At 34.1% G+C, this 16,551-nt stretch overlaps 2 protein-coding genes across 9 annotated transcripts in view; both read right to left on the bottom strand.

The window, feature by feature from the left end:
* Positions 1–1,743: 1,743 nt before the first annotated feature.
* On the bottom strand, positions 1,744–6,685 carry LOC114409233 (GATA transcription factor 25-like). Its single transcript, XM_028372618.1, has 7 exons — positions 6,356–6,685; positions 6,162–6,245; positions 5,734–5,867; positions 3,213–3,320; positions 2,950–3,058; positions 2,238–2,297; positions 1,744–2,142 (listed from the first exon to the last, which is right to left on the bottom strand). The coding sequence occupies exons 1-7, from the start codon at positions 6,683–6,685 to the stop codon at positions 2,038–2,040; spliced, it is 930 nt and encodes a 309-aa protein (XP_028228419.1). The 3' UTR covers positions 1,744–2,037.
* Positions 6,686–9,494: 2,809 nt separating this feature from the next.
* Positions 9,495–16,551, bottom strand: part of LOC114409230 (BEACH domain-containing protein B-like) — a 63,076-nt gene continuing 56,019 nt past the window's right edge. For 6 of the 8 annotated variants that reach the window (XM_028372606.1, XM_028372611.1, XM_028372609.1 and 3 more), the window contains 2 exons: positions 14,696–15,464; positions 9,495–10,124 (listed from right to left, as the gene is read on the bottom strand). In XM_028372606.1, coding sequence (XP_028228407.1) covers positions 14,773–15,464 — 692 coding nt within the window. In that variant the 3' untranslated portion in view covers positions 9,495–10,124; positions 14,696–14,772. The other 2 variants (XM_028372607.1, XM_028372612.1) reach the window with 2 other exon arrangements.

Raw genomic sequence — 16,551 nt, 5'->3', positions numbered from 1 at the left:
AAAATTAAGATTTGTTCAAAATAAGATTTAGATATCAAATTCTACTTTGTATTATTTTTTATATTTATTTTATATATATATATATATATATATATATATATATATTGTAAAATCATCATATTCACATCGATTACATGTATAATTAATATAAAAAAATATTATATTTATTAATTTTATATACATATCTAATGTAAAAAAATTATCGCTACAGTATGTACAGCTGTATCCATCCATAACCAAAAACTGACATTTTATGAAAAATACACTAAATTTTTTTAGAGAAACCAATGCGAACATTTCAATATTACCAGGATAACAAAATATTTTATCCTTTATTTTATTAATAGCTGCATCACTTTACCGGCAATTTGTCGATATAGTAGCCGTACAAAATAGCATCTTTTGTTTGGACTTTGGACAGTCCAGCAGAGAAAGTTCAAAGTGTCCTTTACAAAATCATTATATTAGTTTGAAAAAAAAAACACTACATTTAATTCCCACATTGTAAATATATTATGCATAAAAAATTTCTATTTAAAATAGTTTAAAATAAGCCCTAAAAATTTATATTTTATATAAAATGTATGTTTTTTAAATAAATAAAAATAAGTAACACAATCTTCACTATTACATTGAAATACTAGCTTAATCAGATGAGAGCATGAAAAGGGGTAATCTTGACTATATGATTAAATTAAATGGTCAAGATTATTTTTAACCACTATAATCTTTACTTTTTTGTAAGGAACGTAGTTATTCACATGTAATTATATGATAAAGAATTCATTTATATACATTGTAATAGCAACAAGGCAAAGTGAACACTGAGGATGATGCTAGATGCACTCAACGTTTTAAGTGAATGGGCGAAAATACCTTTCGCTCAAGTTGATTCGTATGACTCATACGGATCAAATTCATCCATACAAATCAAACGAATCAACTTGATCCATATGTTTAAATTATTCTTACGAATTATATGATCTGTATATTTATACGGATCATGTAATCCATAAGTTTAATTTAAACATACGGATCAACCACGAATTCGTTTACCTTCGATACAGGATAATTTTAAAATTAACAAAAAATATTTGATGCACAAGCAATAAAACTAGTGTACCTAGCAACACTCGAACACATATAGTAGCTACCTTCTACCCATCCCAATAGATAGAAATATGTCCCCCGCCCAACCTAGATAATTTGTTTATAAATTATCCAGGAGTATCAAAAACATCTATGGATATTCATGGATATTTTCTAAAAAATAAATCAACAAAATTATTTTGTAAGATCCAGACACATGCTGCAAATATCACTGTAAATTTATAAATTAAAAATTGTAAAAAATAATCACTATAACCCAAAATTATTGTCAATTTTTCTAAAACAAAATTATATTGATAAATTTACGTCTTTTTTCTCCCATGATGCATAAGATTTATCATATTTCTAAAGAAAAAAAAACTATTCAAACTATCTAAAAAAAACTGTCTATTGTTCAATCTTAAAATTTGGTTTTGAAAACATCAATTCCATCGCTAACACTTCGCCTAAGCTTTGGTTAAAAAGTTCAAAATTGTACGGAGAAGCAGGGCTCGATCCCAACGTATACACATGCCAATACCCCTCTAAAATAAAATAAAATAAAAATAGGGAAGTGGAAAAATTTTCCACCAGAACTATTGCATGTTGTTGCGCACATTTTTCACTAGACTAAACTAAAACCACCGACCACTGTATGAGGATCAAGTTCGTTTCAAATTCCAGTTTATACATTCATAGATAAAACAGTTAATGCAACTGTCCGAGAGTAAAGCAATAGATCTCTTGTATGAGATCAAGTCATTCCAAATTCCAGTTTGTACAGTCATAGATAAACATTTTAATCTGATCAGAGAGTATAGAAATAGAGCTCTTGTATTGACGAGAACTTTGCTATATACTGTACATTCTATAGGTCAAACTGAATGGAATTACTATAAACCTGCGAATGTCACAGTCAAGGACTTGCATTTCCTGTGAGTGGAAAACTCAACGATCAGATACCAAAGCTTTGCTATCATTAACAAGATTGTTATGCTGTGCAGGGATGCCACTCCGAATGTCCAAGTCATTATTATTACTGCCCTCATCAACCTAGTCATCAGGTGCAAAAGAAAAAAAAAAAGGATGCTTTTGTTACCATACAGAGTAAAAGATAACCTGATAATAATTAATAAATGAAAACATACCTGCTCAGGTGGTGTAAGAGAGTGTTCCAGGTTTCTCTTAGAAAGATCCCTCAAAGTGCCCTGCAGAATTGCAGTGTCAGAGGGACTAAAGAACATCAAATTCAGAATTACTGAATTTAGCAAATTTCAGATACACAGTTGGGCAAATTTTAATATAATGCTCACAAGAATATAGTCACACCTTCCTTGGCATGCTTTGAAATGGGAGGGAAAGGAAATTAAATTAATATCGGATGTCTCTAAGAAGAAAATAGTATAATACTATAGCGCAAAAGAACAAAAGAATTGGGAGAGAGATCAGTGTAGAAGAATAGGACTTGATGTAGAGTCCACTCCTAAGTCATAACAAGCAGACAAGGCAGAGTCTTGGCTTTAAATGAATTCTGGGTCTCACACAGCTGATATGGGACTAACTCCTACATCAATCCCATATGGCAAGAAAGAGTGGTCCGCTGGTCCACACTGCAGGTGGACAAGCCAATCTCTAATACCAAGGGTTTAACCTATGGCACTTGAGAAATAGAGGAAAGAATAGGAAGGAGATGCAAAAGATAGCCAAAAGTGAGCGTCGTCGAGTTAGAAGAGTAAATTTTGTATTTTTTTAATTTCAATAGCTTTAGATAGATTAACTTACAAGTATAGAAAATAAAAAACATGAACCGATTACCAACCCCCCTCCCCCCTTGGCAAAAAAAAATGGAGAAATACTTACCCTATTTGCCCAAAAAAGCCCACAAGCATTGCAAAGTGACCTTGGACCAGATGGCCCCTTACGCATCATTGGAGTGGATTTTGAACTTATTCCACAATGTGTGCAGCACCTATACATTCATAATCATGCAATACAAAGAGATGAATAGGCATATCCTCAACCCAAATTGCACCACCAGAAACCCACAATCAGTCACCGAACAATATTAGGATGAAAGAAAGATTCTGGCCACATGATTGCAAGGGTAACATGATGAAACTTACAAGGTTTCTGATTGAACAGCATCCTGCCCTGACTCTTGATCTGAACCCCAACTATTAGTTCCATCCTGATTCTTTGATGAAGTAAATTGACCCTTATTTCGATGCATCCTACATTTAAAAATCAAATAAGAAATATACATTGATGCAAATTAAATCAAACACCTAAAATGGTGAGCAATAAGAATAAAATGTGGAACATAGATGATGTGCAATAGTCCGTGGGAAGATATGAACTTCTTCATTTGATAGCATTAATTACATATGAAATAACAAATGCCCAAAAAGGTTCTTGCTGATAAAAACAAAGCAATTTGTTAAAACAATGCAACCATGTACATACCAATACACACACACACACACGCATACCCATGGCTATAGCAACAAAAATCTCAATGTCCAAAATTAGCCATTCACTTGAGCATATATATCCAACTTGCTGGCAGAGGATGCTGTTGAAGCATGCCTTATATTTGAAATCTTGTTGTACACAATTTGTCATATGGGAAGGGGAAGCAAAAACATAAAAGCACTAATGTCAATTTCATCTTAAATGTATTAAAAGGTCAAAATTTGTCACACAATAGTAACAAAGTAAGAAACAAATAAAGTAGTTAATGAAGGAAGATGGCTGGGAGTGAGTCGAGTGACTACCCCCGAAAATGCTGTATTGGAATTGTTGACTATAGAATGGCCGCTACAGCAAACATAGCAGCTGCAAATAATTTTATCCTTTAAACCGGGAAAAAAAAACAGTGAACAAAGTTTCAATTCTCAAAATTTAAAGCACTTATCAATTATCCTAGTGAATAAGTTATAAAAAGAAACATAAAATACAATAATGAAAGTCTACCAAGCAGAATTAAATAAAAGGAAATACACTTATTATCCCCTAAAAAAGGGACAGTGTAGTCAATTACCAAACACAAAAAACAGTAATGTAAATAACACATCTTTTCCCTTGCGGTTGCTGTCTACTTGGAAGGTAGAAAGCAGAAAGAAAAAGTTCAGAAGACAGTGTGGTGCAAATCAGAGGAAGGAGTGCCATGTGTTTCAGCTACCAAGAGCTATTGTGGCACTCTGCACCATAACAGCAAAACACTCCGATACCAGCATTTGGGAGAGGCTCCACTCTGGTAGTGCAATTACAGACACACCAGCCACTATTAACTACTTTGGAAACCTATTATGCATGGATACTCCAAAATTAGTGATGTATCTGTACAGTTTTACTATCCAATACCAATACTTATCAATATAACAGCATTCATATATCTGACATCTCTATTTTTTTATTTAAATGTGTTCACTACCTGCAAGGTTTTGGTATAAAAAAAATCTAAGATACAGATTCAACTGCTGTTCTCACTAATTACCACTCTCAAAATCATATTTCCACTCTTGAAATCATATCTAACTAAAATTATTCATATAATGTAAAGTTTCTCCTTATTACATGAGGAGGGAAGAATTAGAACACATGGGATTTGTATGGCAACAATGTTACGCAGACGAATTGTATACATTATTATATATTTTATTTGATAGATCCTGTCACACCCATATCTTAATTTTTAAAAAAATTATTTTACTTGCATGTCGTATTGGTATTGGATACTTGTACCGGTACACATGCAACATAGCTTGAAACAAAACCCTTTCAATCCTCCGATTTTGAACTACCTTCATGTAAAAACCACACATTTAAAGTACAATGGAATTGATTTGGCATATAACTCAGAACCGATACACTTGTTTCAACTTTGAAGAAAAATTATTTTATGATATAGCTTTCTGTTTAGAACAGTTTTTAGAGGTGCTGTTATTTCTAAGTTATGTCCAAAGAATTAAAACACCTTTTTTGAGATAAAGGTTGCCTAATTTTTATATTTTTAAAATTTCTTTTACTCAAAAACCACTTTTTTCTTTAAAAATAACACAAACAATATGACCTAAATAAAATAAATAAATAAATAAATAATCCAGGTTTCTGACAGAAATGAATTACAGGAATCCACAACATGCTTAAATTTATACAAAAACAAATGAAATTAGAGTGAAAAATAATGGACAGCATTAAATCTATCAAATATTTAACCATCTTCTTTGTCGATTTAAAGTTCGCTAGGTATCAGTTACCATTATTATTGCTGCATAGCATAACAAAATGAAACATAAATCAGGAACCAGTCCTACAACTTCCACAATACAAAAGTGCTGGCTGTAGTATAGTGCAGTTTAGGGATTACTCCTCATCAACCCAATCCTTCAAAATATACATCGTAGAGTGATCTGAGTTCTTCACACAGTAAAACTACAAAATCTATACATTCATGATGAGATGATGCTTTTTACAAAGCACGTATTATTCTTGGCTCTTTACCATACTGATCAATAATATAATATACCTAGTAAACACTTAAGACGGAATTGGTTTGAGAAACAAAGAAATGCAAAATAACTTAATATTAAAAAAAGTTCAACATTCCAACTGCAAATAGAAAGCTTACTATCAGATTCAGACCTGAGTGCAACTTCTTGACGTACACTATATCTAACTTTCTTATCAAAGCACCGCTCTTTCCTCTTCTGACGGAACCTATTCAATGACGCTGCTCGATGTGGTAGACTACATTTTGCAGGATATTCCTCCTCACCCTGCATCCATCACCAACAAACAAATAATTAGAAAATACCTTCACAAAGATCCGTTTGAATAAACTTCTCCAAGCACTTACAGGAGAATAAAAAATATAAGAAAGTAAAATGAATTGAGCTTCTCTCATAAGTTAAAATCAACTTATATATTAAGTTCTACAGAAGCTTTCTCATATAACTTCTCTAAATATTAGGGTGATACGTTAATTTTAACTTCCGAATAAGTTCAATTCATTTTTCCTTCTTATTTTCGGAGATGTTTAAACCTAAAATTCTCTAAGCATCCAAACATACAGTCTGATTTCGAGATGATAGCTCCGCACATTGCGAACCCGAAGTTAGTTCATTTCCTCCCAGCAGCAACAACACTGCTTGAACCTGAAACGGCGTCGTAATAGTGACAAAAAGAAGAAGCATAAATTAGTTCAGTCTCAGAAGAGACAGTGATTAAAAAAGGGAAAAAGTGAAAACAGAAGAAAAAAAAGTGCCTTATCAGGTGTAACAGCATCGAAGACATAGACTTGGCCGCGAAACGAGAGCGTGAGCTGGCTAGAATTGTCGATAGAGATTTCAGGGCCCGGAACGGCGGAAACGTCTTCGACAGCGGCGCCATCGTCTTCGATGGTGTGGGAACTGTAATGGATGTGGTGGTCGGAGGCGGTGCCGTCTTCTTCGATGGTGTGGGAACTGTAATGGATGTGGTGATCGGAGGCGGCGCCGTCGTCTTCGATGGTGTGGGAACTGTAATGGATGTGGTGGTCGGAGACGGGGCCGTCGGTGTCTTCGGCGGAGACGATCTGGTTGATGGAGCCGAACATTATTGTTGTTATTGTTGGAAGGAAGGTAGAATTACGCGGGTAAAGTAAAGAGGAACCCTAACCCTAATCCTACTTCTAACCCTAACACCGTTTAATTGAGAGGGAGTAAGAAAGAAAATAACGACAATGGGGATAACTATAAATACGTCTCAGAACGTGTTGTGTTTGTGGGGGTGTGAAGGCGAGCAATGTCGGAGTGAAGAGACTCAAGAGAGAGAGCATACTTCTAAAGTGTCCCCAATGCTGCCAATATTTAGCAGGCTGCCGCTCTTTAATACTATTCGCGTTTGAATATAGAATTTTAACTGAATAAAATAATTTATAAGAGAATTTGAATTTTTGTAACTTAGAATTTATTGTTTGGATGCTTTTTATAAAGAAATTAAAATTTTGAAATTTTAAAACAGAATTTTAAACAACTAAAAGGTGAGAAGTTGAAATTCTCTTTTTACCGTCTTCGTCAAGACACACCGTCTGAGCTCCTAACATATCGAGGAACACGTCTAACTAGCACACCAATTATTTCTTCTCTCCTTTCATTCATTTTTTTCATCCTCATAATTTTAATTTTTTTTATCCAAACACAAAATTTTAAAAATAAAAGAATTTCAATTAAAGTATTTGAAATTTATCAGAATTTTAAATTTTTCCATCCAAACACACTCTAAAGGAATAAAATATAAGAAGAAAATAAAAGTTGAATTACATTCATGAAGAAAATTATTATCTCAAATTTCTTTTTATTTATCTTTAGGTTGTTTAATGGAAACCAAAAACTACAATCAATTTTCTTAATTCTAATAAAATACCTATAAAATTTCCTATTCCTTTCCTTTCCTTTTTCCACTCCATAACAAATACATGTGTAAATTAATCAAAAATAAGAATACAAATAAGAATTATAATTGATAAGATAGGAATTATAATTGATAAGATAGTAATTAATATGATGTTAAACTTTACAAAAAATAAATAAATAGGAACATGATTTCTCCAAAAACCCTACAATAAAAAAGTGGAAGAAATAGTCATCATTTAATTTTGATAGTCTCAATAAAAAAAGTTGTTGGAGTAATTCATTTCCAAAAATATCATCTACATTAATTGCATAAAGAGAAAGTTATTAAAAATAAAACTTTAATTAGATAAAAGATATTTTAGATATTTAATCACTAAAGACTTAATTATTGCTTTAGTCTCTAAATTTGGGAATATGCTTTTTTACTTCCTGAAATCTAAAAATGATTTTTTAGAAATTTTGACAATTTACTTTTTTTAGTTCTTCACACAATAAATTGACACTTTATGACATTTTTAGCACTTTGTGACGATTTAGCACTATGACATTTTTAAAATGAAAATTCAAGCGGTTAAAAAATAAAAACTAATTTATGAAAATTAAAAACTGTCACAAAAATATTAATTTATTATACTAAAGACTAAAATGAGCAATTTGTCAAAATTCAAGAGCAAAAAGAAATAATTTTAAATTTTAGGGACTAAAAAAAATACACATCTCAAATTCAGAAACTAAAACAGTAATTAAACCTTGTTTTAAACTAATTTTGATACCAAAGATCATTTTTTATACTTATTTTAAAATTTATTGAAACTAATTTAGCAAAGAAAATGGATTGATTTTGAAATTAAGTCATAATGTTAATTTATTTTGAATTTACATTTTAAAATTATTATTAAGTGCTAAAAAACCGTCACAAAATGTTAAATATTGACATAAAATATTAATTTATTATGTTAGGAACTAAAAATAATAATTTATCAAAATTCAGGGACTAAAAAAAATATTTTAAATTTTAGGGACTAAAAAACATATAACCTAAATTGAGACACTAAAACCATAATTAAACAATCATTAAATAATAAAAAATTACTTAAGAATTACTTTTTAATCCAATACACAATGTTTTTTTTTCCCTTCGATTCAGTATGGAGGAAATAATACTTAGTAAGTAATAGCACACTAACATCTAATGTTTAGTTTTCTTGTTTGCATTAAAAAATATTTTTTTATAGACAAACATGTTATGTTAGTGAAAAAATTTGAATCCATGATTTTTTTTTTATCATTCTAACCCTTAACCCTTATGCCCCTAAAAAATATTACTTTTGTCCATATATATAAGACTCTTAAATATTTCACACTCTTTTAGAAAATTAATTAATTTAATTAATAACCTTAAATTTGTATTTTTTTTTCCAAAATTTGTCATAATTATTAACACTCATCATCTCTCTCTTTCTATCTAATTAACTAATGTATGTCAATCTTTTTCTTCAATCTTATAAGATATAATACATGTTTATTTTAATAAAAAATAAAGATAACTTAACAAAAGTCATGTAAAAAAACAAACAATTGAAAAAAGTATTATATCTAAGAAAAGAGCTAGTAAAATCTATTTATTGTCATATAATTTTTTTTACACAACTAATATAAATGAAGATATAAGATAAATCGGATAATTAAGAAAAAAAAAGTTGCGAGATTGATCCTACTAACAAAACTAATATTTGTCGATAAAAAAAATAAATTTTTTTTTTTTGTAACAATGATATTAAAACTTAATTTTTGCCACGTGATTATTACAAAGAATGGACTTATATCTAAGAATCACTTTTTTTTATTTATTTTTCAATGATAACCGCTTTATTACGTGAGATTGTTTAGCTACACAAGTTGCTGATAATCGTGAAGCCCAAATTTTAACACAAACCTGGCATAGTTCCATTGCATAAACAAGAAAAACTGAGGGTTGTATTGGCAAGGGTATGAAAGAAGCAGAAGGTCAAAGCGGAAGTAAATTAAGAGGTTAGAATATACTGTTTTAATCAAAGAAACTAAGATATTCTGTTTTACGAGTGATAATTCTCCGTTGCCGATATTCCCAGTCAATTGTTCTTAGTATCCTTAAATTTCATTTCATAGACCTTAAAGTGAGCAACATCAGCAGATACAAGACATGGGCGGAGAGTTATCCTTCGCCTGTATGATAAGCCATTAGGGCCTGTCTGTCTGTACAATCCAAGTGTTAACAGAGAAAACCAAAAATAATAGCACAGCTACAATTTTAGTTCACAAGAATCCTATTGAAGAATTAACGAATATAATGTACATGTATGACCAAACCCGCCAAGTCTTTACCTCCCTAATTCCAGGAGCTTAGAAAGTAGATGATACTCCACCCAGTTCTTCTATTCCACAGTACGAAAGAAGTCGATATGCTGCTTTCTATATTCAGGTAAAGCTGGTACTCACTCATCTCATCTCTGATCTCACAGTATCCACAAGCACTTCACGGGGATGATACACAAAACAGCCAAAGGAAGAAAATGAGAAGATCACCACGTAAGTGATATCAGCAATTTAGCATATAACCCCAAATATGTTGTCAATTGTCAGTGGGTGCACCTGTAACATCTGTAGAAGAAGAAACATCATAGTACGTTTTGGATGTAACTTTTCTAAGTACAATCAACAAATATTGTGGATTATTCATATTATCTACAGATTAACATACACAGAGCAATACAAAAGTGTGGTAAGAACAATAAAAAGAAAGGCTCACGTTTTGAACATACCCACTTTCAAAAGACAAGTTTAAATTATCAACACTATAGAGAAAGATAAGTTCAGAAAAGAGACATTCAAGGGCAAACTGTCACCCATTTATTAAAATTACCAGAGTTGTTCGGCTCCAAATATATATATCTTGAAGAAAAATTATGAGTTCTAAGACAAAACTTGCATTGTGAGTAGTATTGATGTCACCTCTGATTTTAACGTTTACTTACAAGTTTTGAGACAACTTGCATTAACCAATTATAATGTATAATAAATAAATGGTTAATTACAATAATTCAATTGATAAATGGTTTTCTTATGTGGTAAATGTGTAATCCTGCCTAGGTTAGCTTTGCTATTCTTAGCCGGTCCCAAGCCCGGATAAAAGGAGAGGGTTGTGTTAGGCTTTCGACAGCCAACGTTAAACTTTGTCGAATCTCTATGACATGGATCAATTACGTAATAATGTGAATGCTAGGTCGTTGCCCGGAAGCAACGCGCTGTATGGCTCGAGTACAGTGTCAAAAGAGCAAGAGCCGCTGCATCGCCGTCCGGATGTAGTGAAAAGTAAGCAAGGGTTCCCACATTTTCGTGAACGGGTGTGGGTAAAGAAGCTAGTTCATGACAGGAGGATTCGCTTTGGTACATGGAATATAGGCACACTTACTGGAAAATCTATGGAAATAGTGGATGTTATGGTGAGGAGGAAGATCAATTTTATGTGCCTACAAGAAACTAAGTGGACAGGTGAAAAAGCGAAAGAATTAGACAACTCGGGATTTAAGCTGTGGTATACGGGAAAAATCAGATCAAGAAATGGGGTAGGGATTATTGTGGACAAGGAGTGGAAGAAGGATGTCGTGGATGTAAGAAGAGTAGGAGATCGTATCATAGCCTTAAAATTGGTAGTGGGACAGGACACCTTTAATGTTATTAGTGGGTACGCACCTCAGGTTGGGTTAGCAGAACACTTTAAGGTAAAATTTTGGGAGGATCAAGAAGGGGTACTTCAGGATATACCCCAAGGAGAGAAAGTTTTCCTAGGAGGGGATCTCAATGGACATGTAGGTAGCGTGGCTAGAGGTTTTGAGGGGGTGCATGGGGGTTTTGGCCTAGGGGAGATGAATGGGGAGGGTAAATCCATCTTGGAGTTTTCGGAGGCTTTGGATCTTTCTATAGCCAATACATGGTTTAAGAAAAGAGAGGAACATCTTATCACTTACAAAAGTGGAGGGACATGTTCTCAGATAGATTTCTTCCTTATCAGGAAGTCTGATAGGAAGTATTGCTTGAACTGTAAAGTTATCCCGGGAGAGAGCTTGACTACCCAACATAGAGTTTTGGTTATGGATGTAAGAATTAGAGATAGGGCAAAGAGAAGAAGTCCTATGGTAGCACCAAGGATCAAATGGTGGCACTTGAAGGGTGAGAAACAAGGAATCTTCCAACAAAAGATATGGGAGGGATGGTGTGGACAATCACAAGGAAGTGCAAATGATATGTGGAACAAGATGTCCCAAGAGATTATTAAAGTGGCTAAAGAGACGTTGGGTGAATCTAGAGGTTTTGGACCTAGGGGTAAAGAATCGTGGTGGTGGAATGAAAATGTTCAGAGCAAAGTTAGAGTAAAAAAGGAGTGTTTCAAGGAGTGGTCTAGGTGTAGAAATTCTGAAACTTGGAATAAGTATAAGATAGCTAGAAATGAAACCAAAAAGGCGGTGAGTGAGGCAAGAGCCCAAGCTTTTGACGGACTATACCAAGCTCTAGGAACCAGGGACGGAGAAAGATCTATATATAGGCTTGCTAAGGGTAGAGAGAGGAAGACTAGAGATTTGGATCAAGTAAAGTGTGTTAAGGATGAAGAAGGCAAAGTCTTAGTGCATGAAAAAGATATCAAGGAAAGGTGGAAGGCGTATTTCCACAACTTATTTAATGATGGATATGGATATGACTCTAGCAGTCTAGACACAAGAGAAGAGGACCAGAACTATAAGTACTATCGTCGGATTCAGAAACAGGAAGTAAAGGAAGCGTTGAAAAGAATGAGTAACGGTAAGGCGGTGGGGCCAGACAACATACCTATTGAAGTGTGGAAAACTCTTGGAGATAGAGGTCTTGAGTGGCTCACCGAACTCTTTAACAAAATTATGAGGTCAAAACGCATGTCGGAGGAATGGAGGAGAAGCACGTTAGTGCCAATCTATAAGAACAAGGGGGATATACAAAATTGTGCAAATTATAGGGGAATCAAGCTCATGAGTCATACCATGAAATTATGGGAAAGAGTGATCGAACGGAGATTAAGAAAGGAGACTCAAGTTACTGAGAATCAATTTGGTTTCATGCCGGGAAGGTCGACCATGGAAGCGATTTATTTATTACGGCGGGTGATGGAGCAATATCGCATGGCCCAACAAGACTTGCACTTGATTTTTATTGACTTGGAGAAAGCGTATGATAGAGTGCCTAGAGAGATTTTGTGGAAAGCTCTAGAGAAGAAAGGGGTTAGGGTTGCATATATTCGAGCTATCCAAGATATGTATGATAGGGTATCGACTAGTGTTAGGACACAGGGTGGAGAGTCAGACGATTTTCCCATCACAATTGGTTTGCATCAAGGGTCAACCCTTAGCCCCTACCTTTTTACCTTAATTCTGGATGTCCTCACGGAACAAATCCAAGAGATAGCGCCGAGATGCATGCTTTTTGCAGATGACATAGTCCTCCTTGGAGAGTCGAGGGAGGAGTTGAATGAGAGGTTGGAAACTTGGAGACGAGCTCTAGAAACACATGGCTTTCGCCTAAGCAGAAGCAAATCGAAGTATATGGAATGTAAGTTCAACAAAAGAAGGAGGGTTTCTAACTCAGAGGTGAAAATAGGAGACCATATTATCCCTCAAGTCACACGGTTTAAATATCTTGGGTCTGTAATACAGGATGATGGGGAAATTGAAGGGGATGTGAATCATCGCATTCAAGCAGGATGGATGAAATGGAGAAAAGCATCGGGGGTGTTATGTGATGCAAAGGTACCGATCAAGCTAAAGGGAAAGTTTTATCGGACTGCGGTAAGACCGGCGATTTTGTACGGAACAGAATGTTGGGCGGTCAAGAGCCAACATGAGAATAAAGTAGGTGTAGCGGAGATGAGGATGTTGCGGTGGATGTGTGGTAAGACTCGACAGGATAAAATTAGAAACGAAACTATTAGAGAGAGGGTTGGAGTAGCGCCTATTGTAGAGAAGATGGTGGAAAATAGACTTAGGTGGTTTGGACATGTAGAGAGAAGACCAGTAGACTCTGTAGTGAGGAGAGTAGACCAGATGGAGAGAAGACAAACAATTCGAGGTAGAGGAAGACCCAAAAAGACTATAAGAGAGGTTATCAAAAAGGATCTCGAACTTAATGATTTGGATAGAAGTATGGTACTTGATAGAACATTATGGCGGAAGTTGATCCATGTAGCCGACCCCACCTAGTGGGATAAGGCGTTGTTGTTGTTGTTGTTGTTGTTGTAAATGTGTATTGGGACATCAGCTAGATAGAGTATATTAGTGGAAGGCAACCCTCACTCTATGAGTTAGTTTTTGGGATTTAAACTCAAACCCACATTCTAAGATGATATTAGAGATTATCTTAGATCCATTAAACGGGTCACACACCATGTTATCTACGCATCAAACCCAAAAGTGCTAGGAGTGAAGGGGTGTATTGGGAAAAACCTAAGTCCCACATCAGTTATGAGCTAACTTTGGGGTGAAATTAGACCCAAATCCACATTCTAAGAATGTGAAAGTGAAATTGATTATTTAAAAGTCAAATGTGATTAACATTTAACATTACTACTGAGATTAGCATCAGAAATGTAAACCTGTAGAACAGTAGTAATTATTAATTATTATTAATATAATACCATTGCAAGATAAATTTAAACAAATGCGGACTGGCATTCCTAAAACATGTCTTCACTCAACATTGTCAACTCTCAAATAATAATTTCTACACATTTTATATGGAAAAAAAAGCCAAAGTATGCATCTTTGTTACTTGCAATATAGTCAGCAAGAAGTCAACAATAGTACTTTGAAGGATAGTCCGATACCTTCAAAAGCGTTCCCCAACAATCATGCTTAAAGGATAATTATGAAAAAAACCTCAGGTATTATTTGAATAATTTTAGTAATTTCTATATGTTTCCCTTTTTTATCTTTAACAGAAGAAATGACTGGCAAATTTCCGTAAGGAACAATAGGGTACAGACATTGTTAATCATGGATAACTAAAGTGCATGGGAAGTAATCTATCGGAATTCTTATGTGATAAGCATTAAGCAATCTGCAATCTGCAATCAAGCACAATCCTAAGTATTGATACAAGAGAGAAAAAAGAAAAGGAAGCAAGTAGTCATAAAATTGACGGCATTTTACCTGAAACAGTCATCATGGAACACCTCTAACTTTCAAAATTCCACATGCACCTTCTGCATGTATTGTTATATTTTCTGTTATGTCAGTTTTGATTTTGTACTTTTGCTGTGGCTAGTTTTACGAATCTGAGGATTTTCTATTGAGTACACTAGGAGGCTTCCATCTTTTGTGCCAGCTAAGAAGCATTCTTCTGGGGTTACTGCCAGAGATGTCAAAACCTTTCCAACTCCTTGATATTTCTTAACAACTTCAAGGGTGTTCATAGAGCGAACAAAAATCTGTCCCTGGTCACCTGCGCCTACCAAAAACTTTCCACATCTGCTCAATTGAACAGCATTAAGGCGTCCATTGGATTCAGAGGCAGCAAGATACTTTCCATTAATTGAATACAGGTGCAAACTAAGATCATCATCAGCATAAATCACAATCTGGCCACACTGAGAGACAACTAGCTTTGTGATTGGACTGCCTGACGGATGCCGTAAGGATCTAACATATCTACCTTCTCGCAGGGTGTGGAATACACAAGTTCCATCTTTTGATCCACTGATTATAATATCAAGTTCATGACTAACATATAAACAAGTTATTATATCATCATGCCCACAAAGGATGTGGCATGGAGTTTCAATTATCACATAATTCTTACGGGGCAACTCAGATTGACTGTTACGAATTCTCTTTTCTGCAGTTTTACCACGAAAAACTTCCCAAACCATTACTGTAGTATCATAGCTTCCAGTTGCAAGGATACTTCCATCAGATGTAACTGCAGCTCAGATATCATTCTCTAGTCAGACAGGAGCAGGAAATAGAAGGTTCAAGGTTGAACATCACAATGCAAAACTATATGTTAACAAAACACTCACTGAAAGCTGTCAAATGAGACATTTATATATGGGAAAGAAATAACAAGTATCACTAGCAACCTTCGGATATACAAAACTGGCAATTCAATCTTTCAACCAACAGCAAAGAAAACATCTAAGAATAAAATGATGGTTGAAATGAAGAGAATAGAGAAGGACTATTCTGAAATTGATATTGACTCAAATATACAATTGTTAGACATGTTACAATATGATTACAAAAGAAAAACCACCAATTCCTATTTATATATTTGTACTAGACACTTAATCTAAATAAATATGGATATAAATAATGAGATAATAAGGTAATAAAGAAACCAATCTTAAGAAACTCTAAATTATTCCAAGATATAATATATCTGAATGTTGTGCGTCGTATGTCCACACGTGCATCTTATATATAATTACATCATTAGAGTACAATAAAACAACAACAACAACAACAACAAAGCCTTATCCCACTAAGTGAGATCGGCTACAGGGATCACACGACATCATTCAACAAGGTTAAAAACCAAAGTTTCATAAATATTATGAAATCTGAGATCTCCCTTGATGATTTCTTCAAACGTCCTTTTTGGTCCCCCTCTTCTCATTTTTCCTGGGCTAAAAATCATGCAATCTACTCTTCTAACTGACACCTCTTGTGGCCTTCTTTGTACATGCCCAAACCACCTTAACCGATTTTCTCAATGGGTGCTACATCAATCTTCTATCGTGAGGTTTCTATAGTTAGCATGTATTAAACATGCTATTTGTAAGAAAGTGAGTTGAGTCTTACTCAACCCTACAAAACTGGCTTATATGGTGAGGATTGCTCCCCACTTATATAGTCTATCTTGACACTATCTTTAGTCAATGTGAGACTTCAACATGTCCCGCTTTTGCCGACGGCTACCCACCATATCAGACTTTCAACACACCCTTCTATCTAGGGGTGACCATAATTTAGGTGGCTTTTCCAACACTATCTGATAAAGATATTAT

The sequence above is a fragment of the Glycine soja genome, chromosome 4 (assembly GCF_004193775.1).
Source record: "Glycine soja cultivar W05 chromosome 4, ASM419377v2, whole genome shotgun sequence".
Classification (NCBI taxonomy): domain Eukaryota; kingdom Viridiplantae; phylum Streptophyta; class Magnoliopsida; order Fabales; family Fabaceae; genus Glycine; species Glycine soja.
The sequence above is the reverse complement of the archived record's forward strand: the minus strand, read 5'-3'. Positions and strand labels throughout refer to the sequence as shown.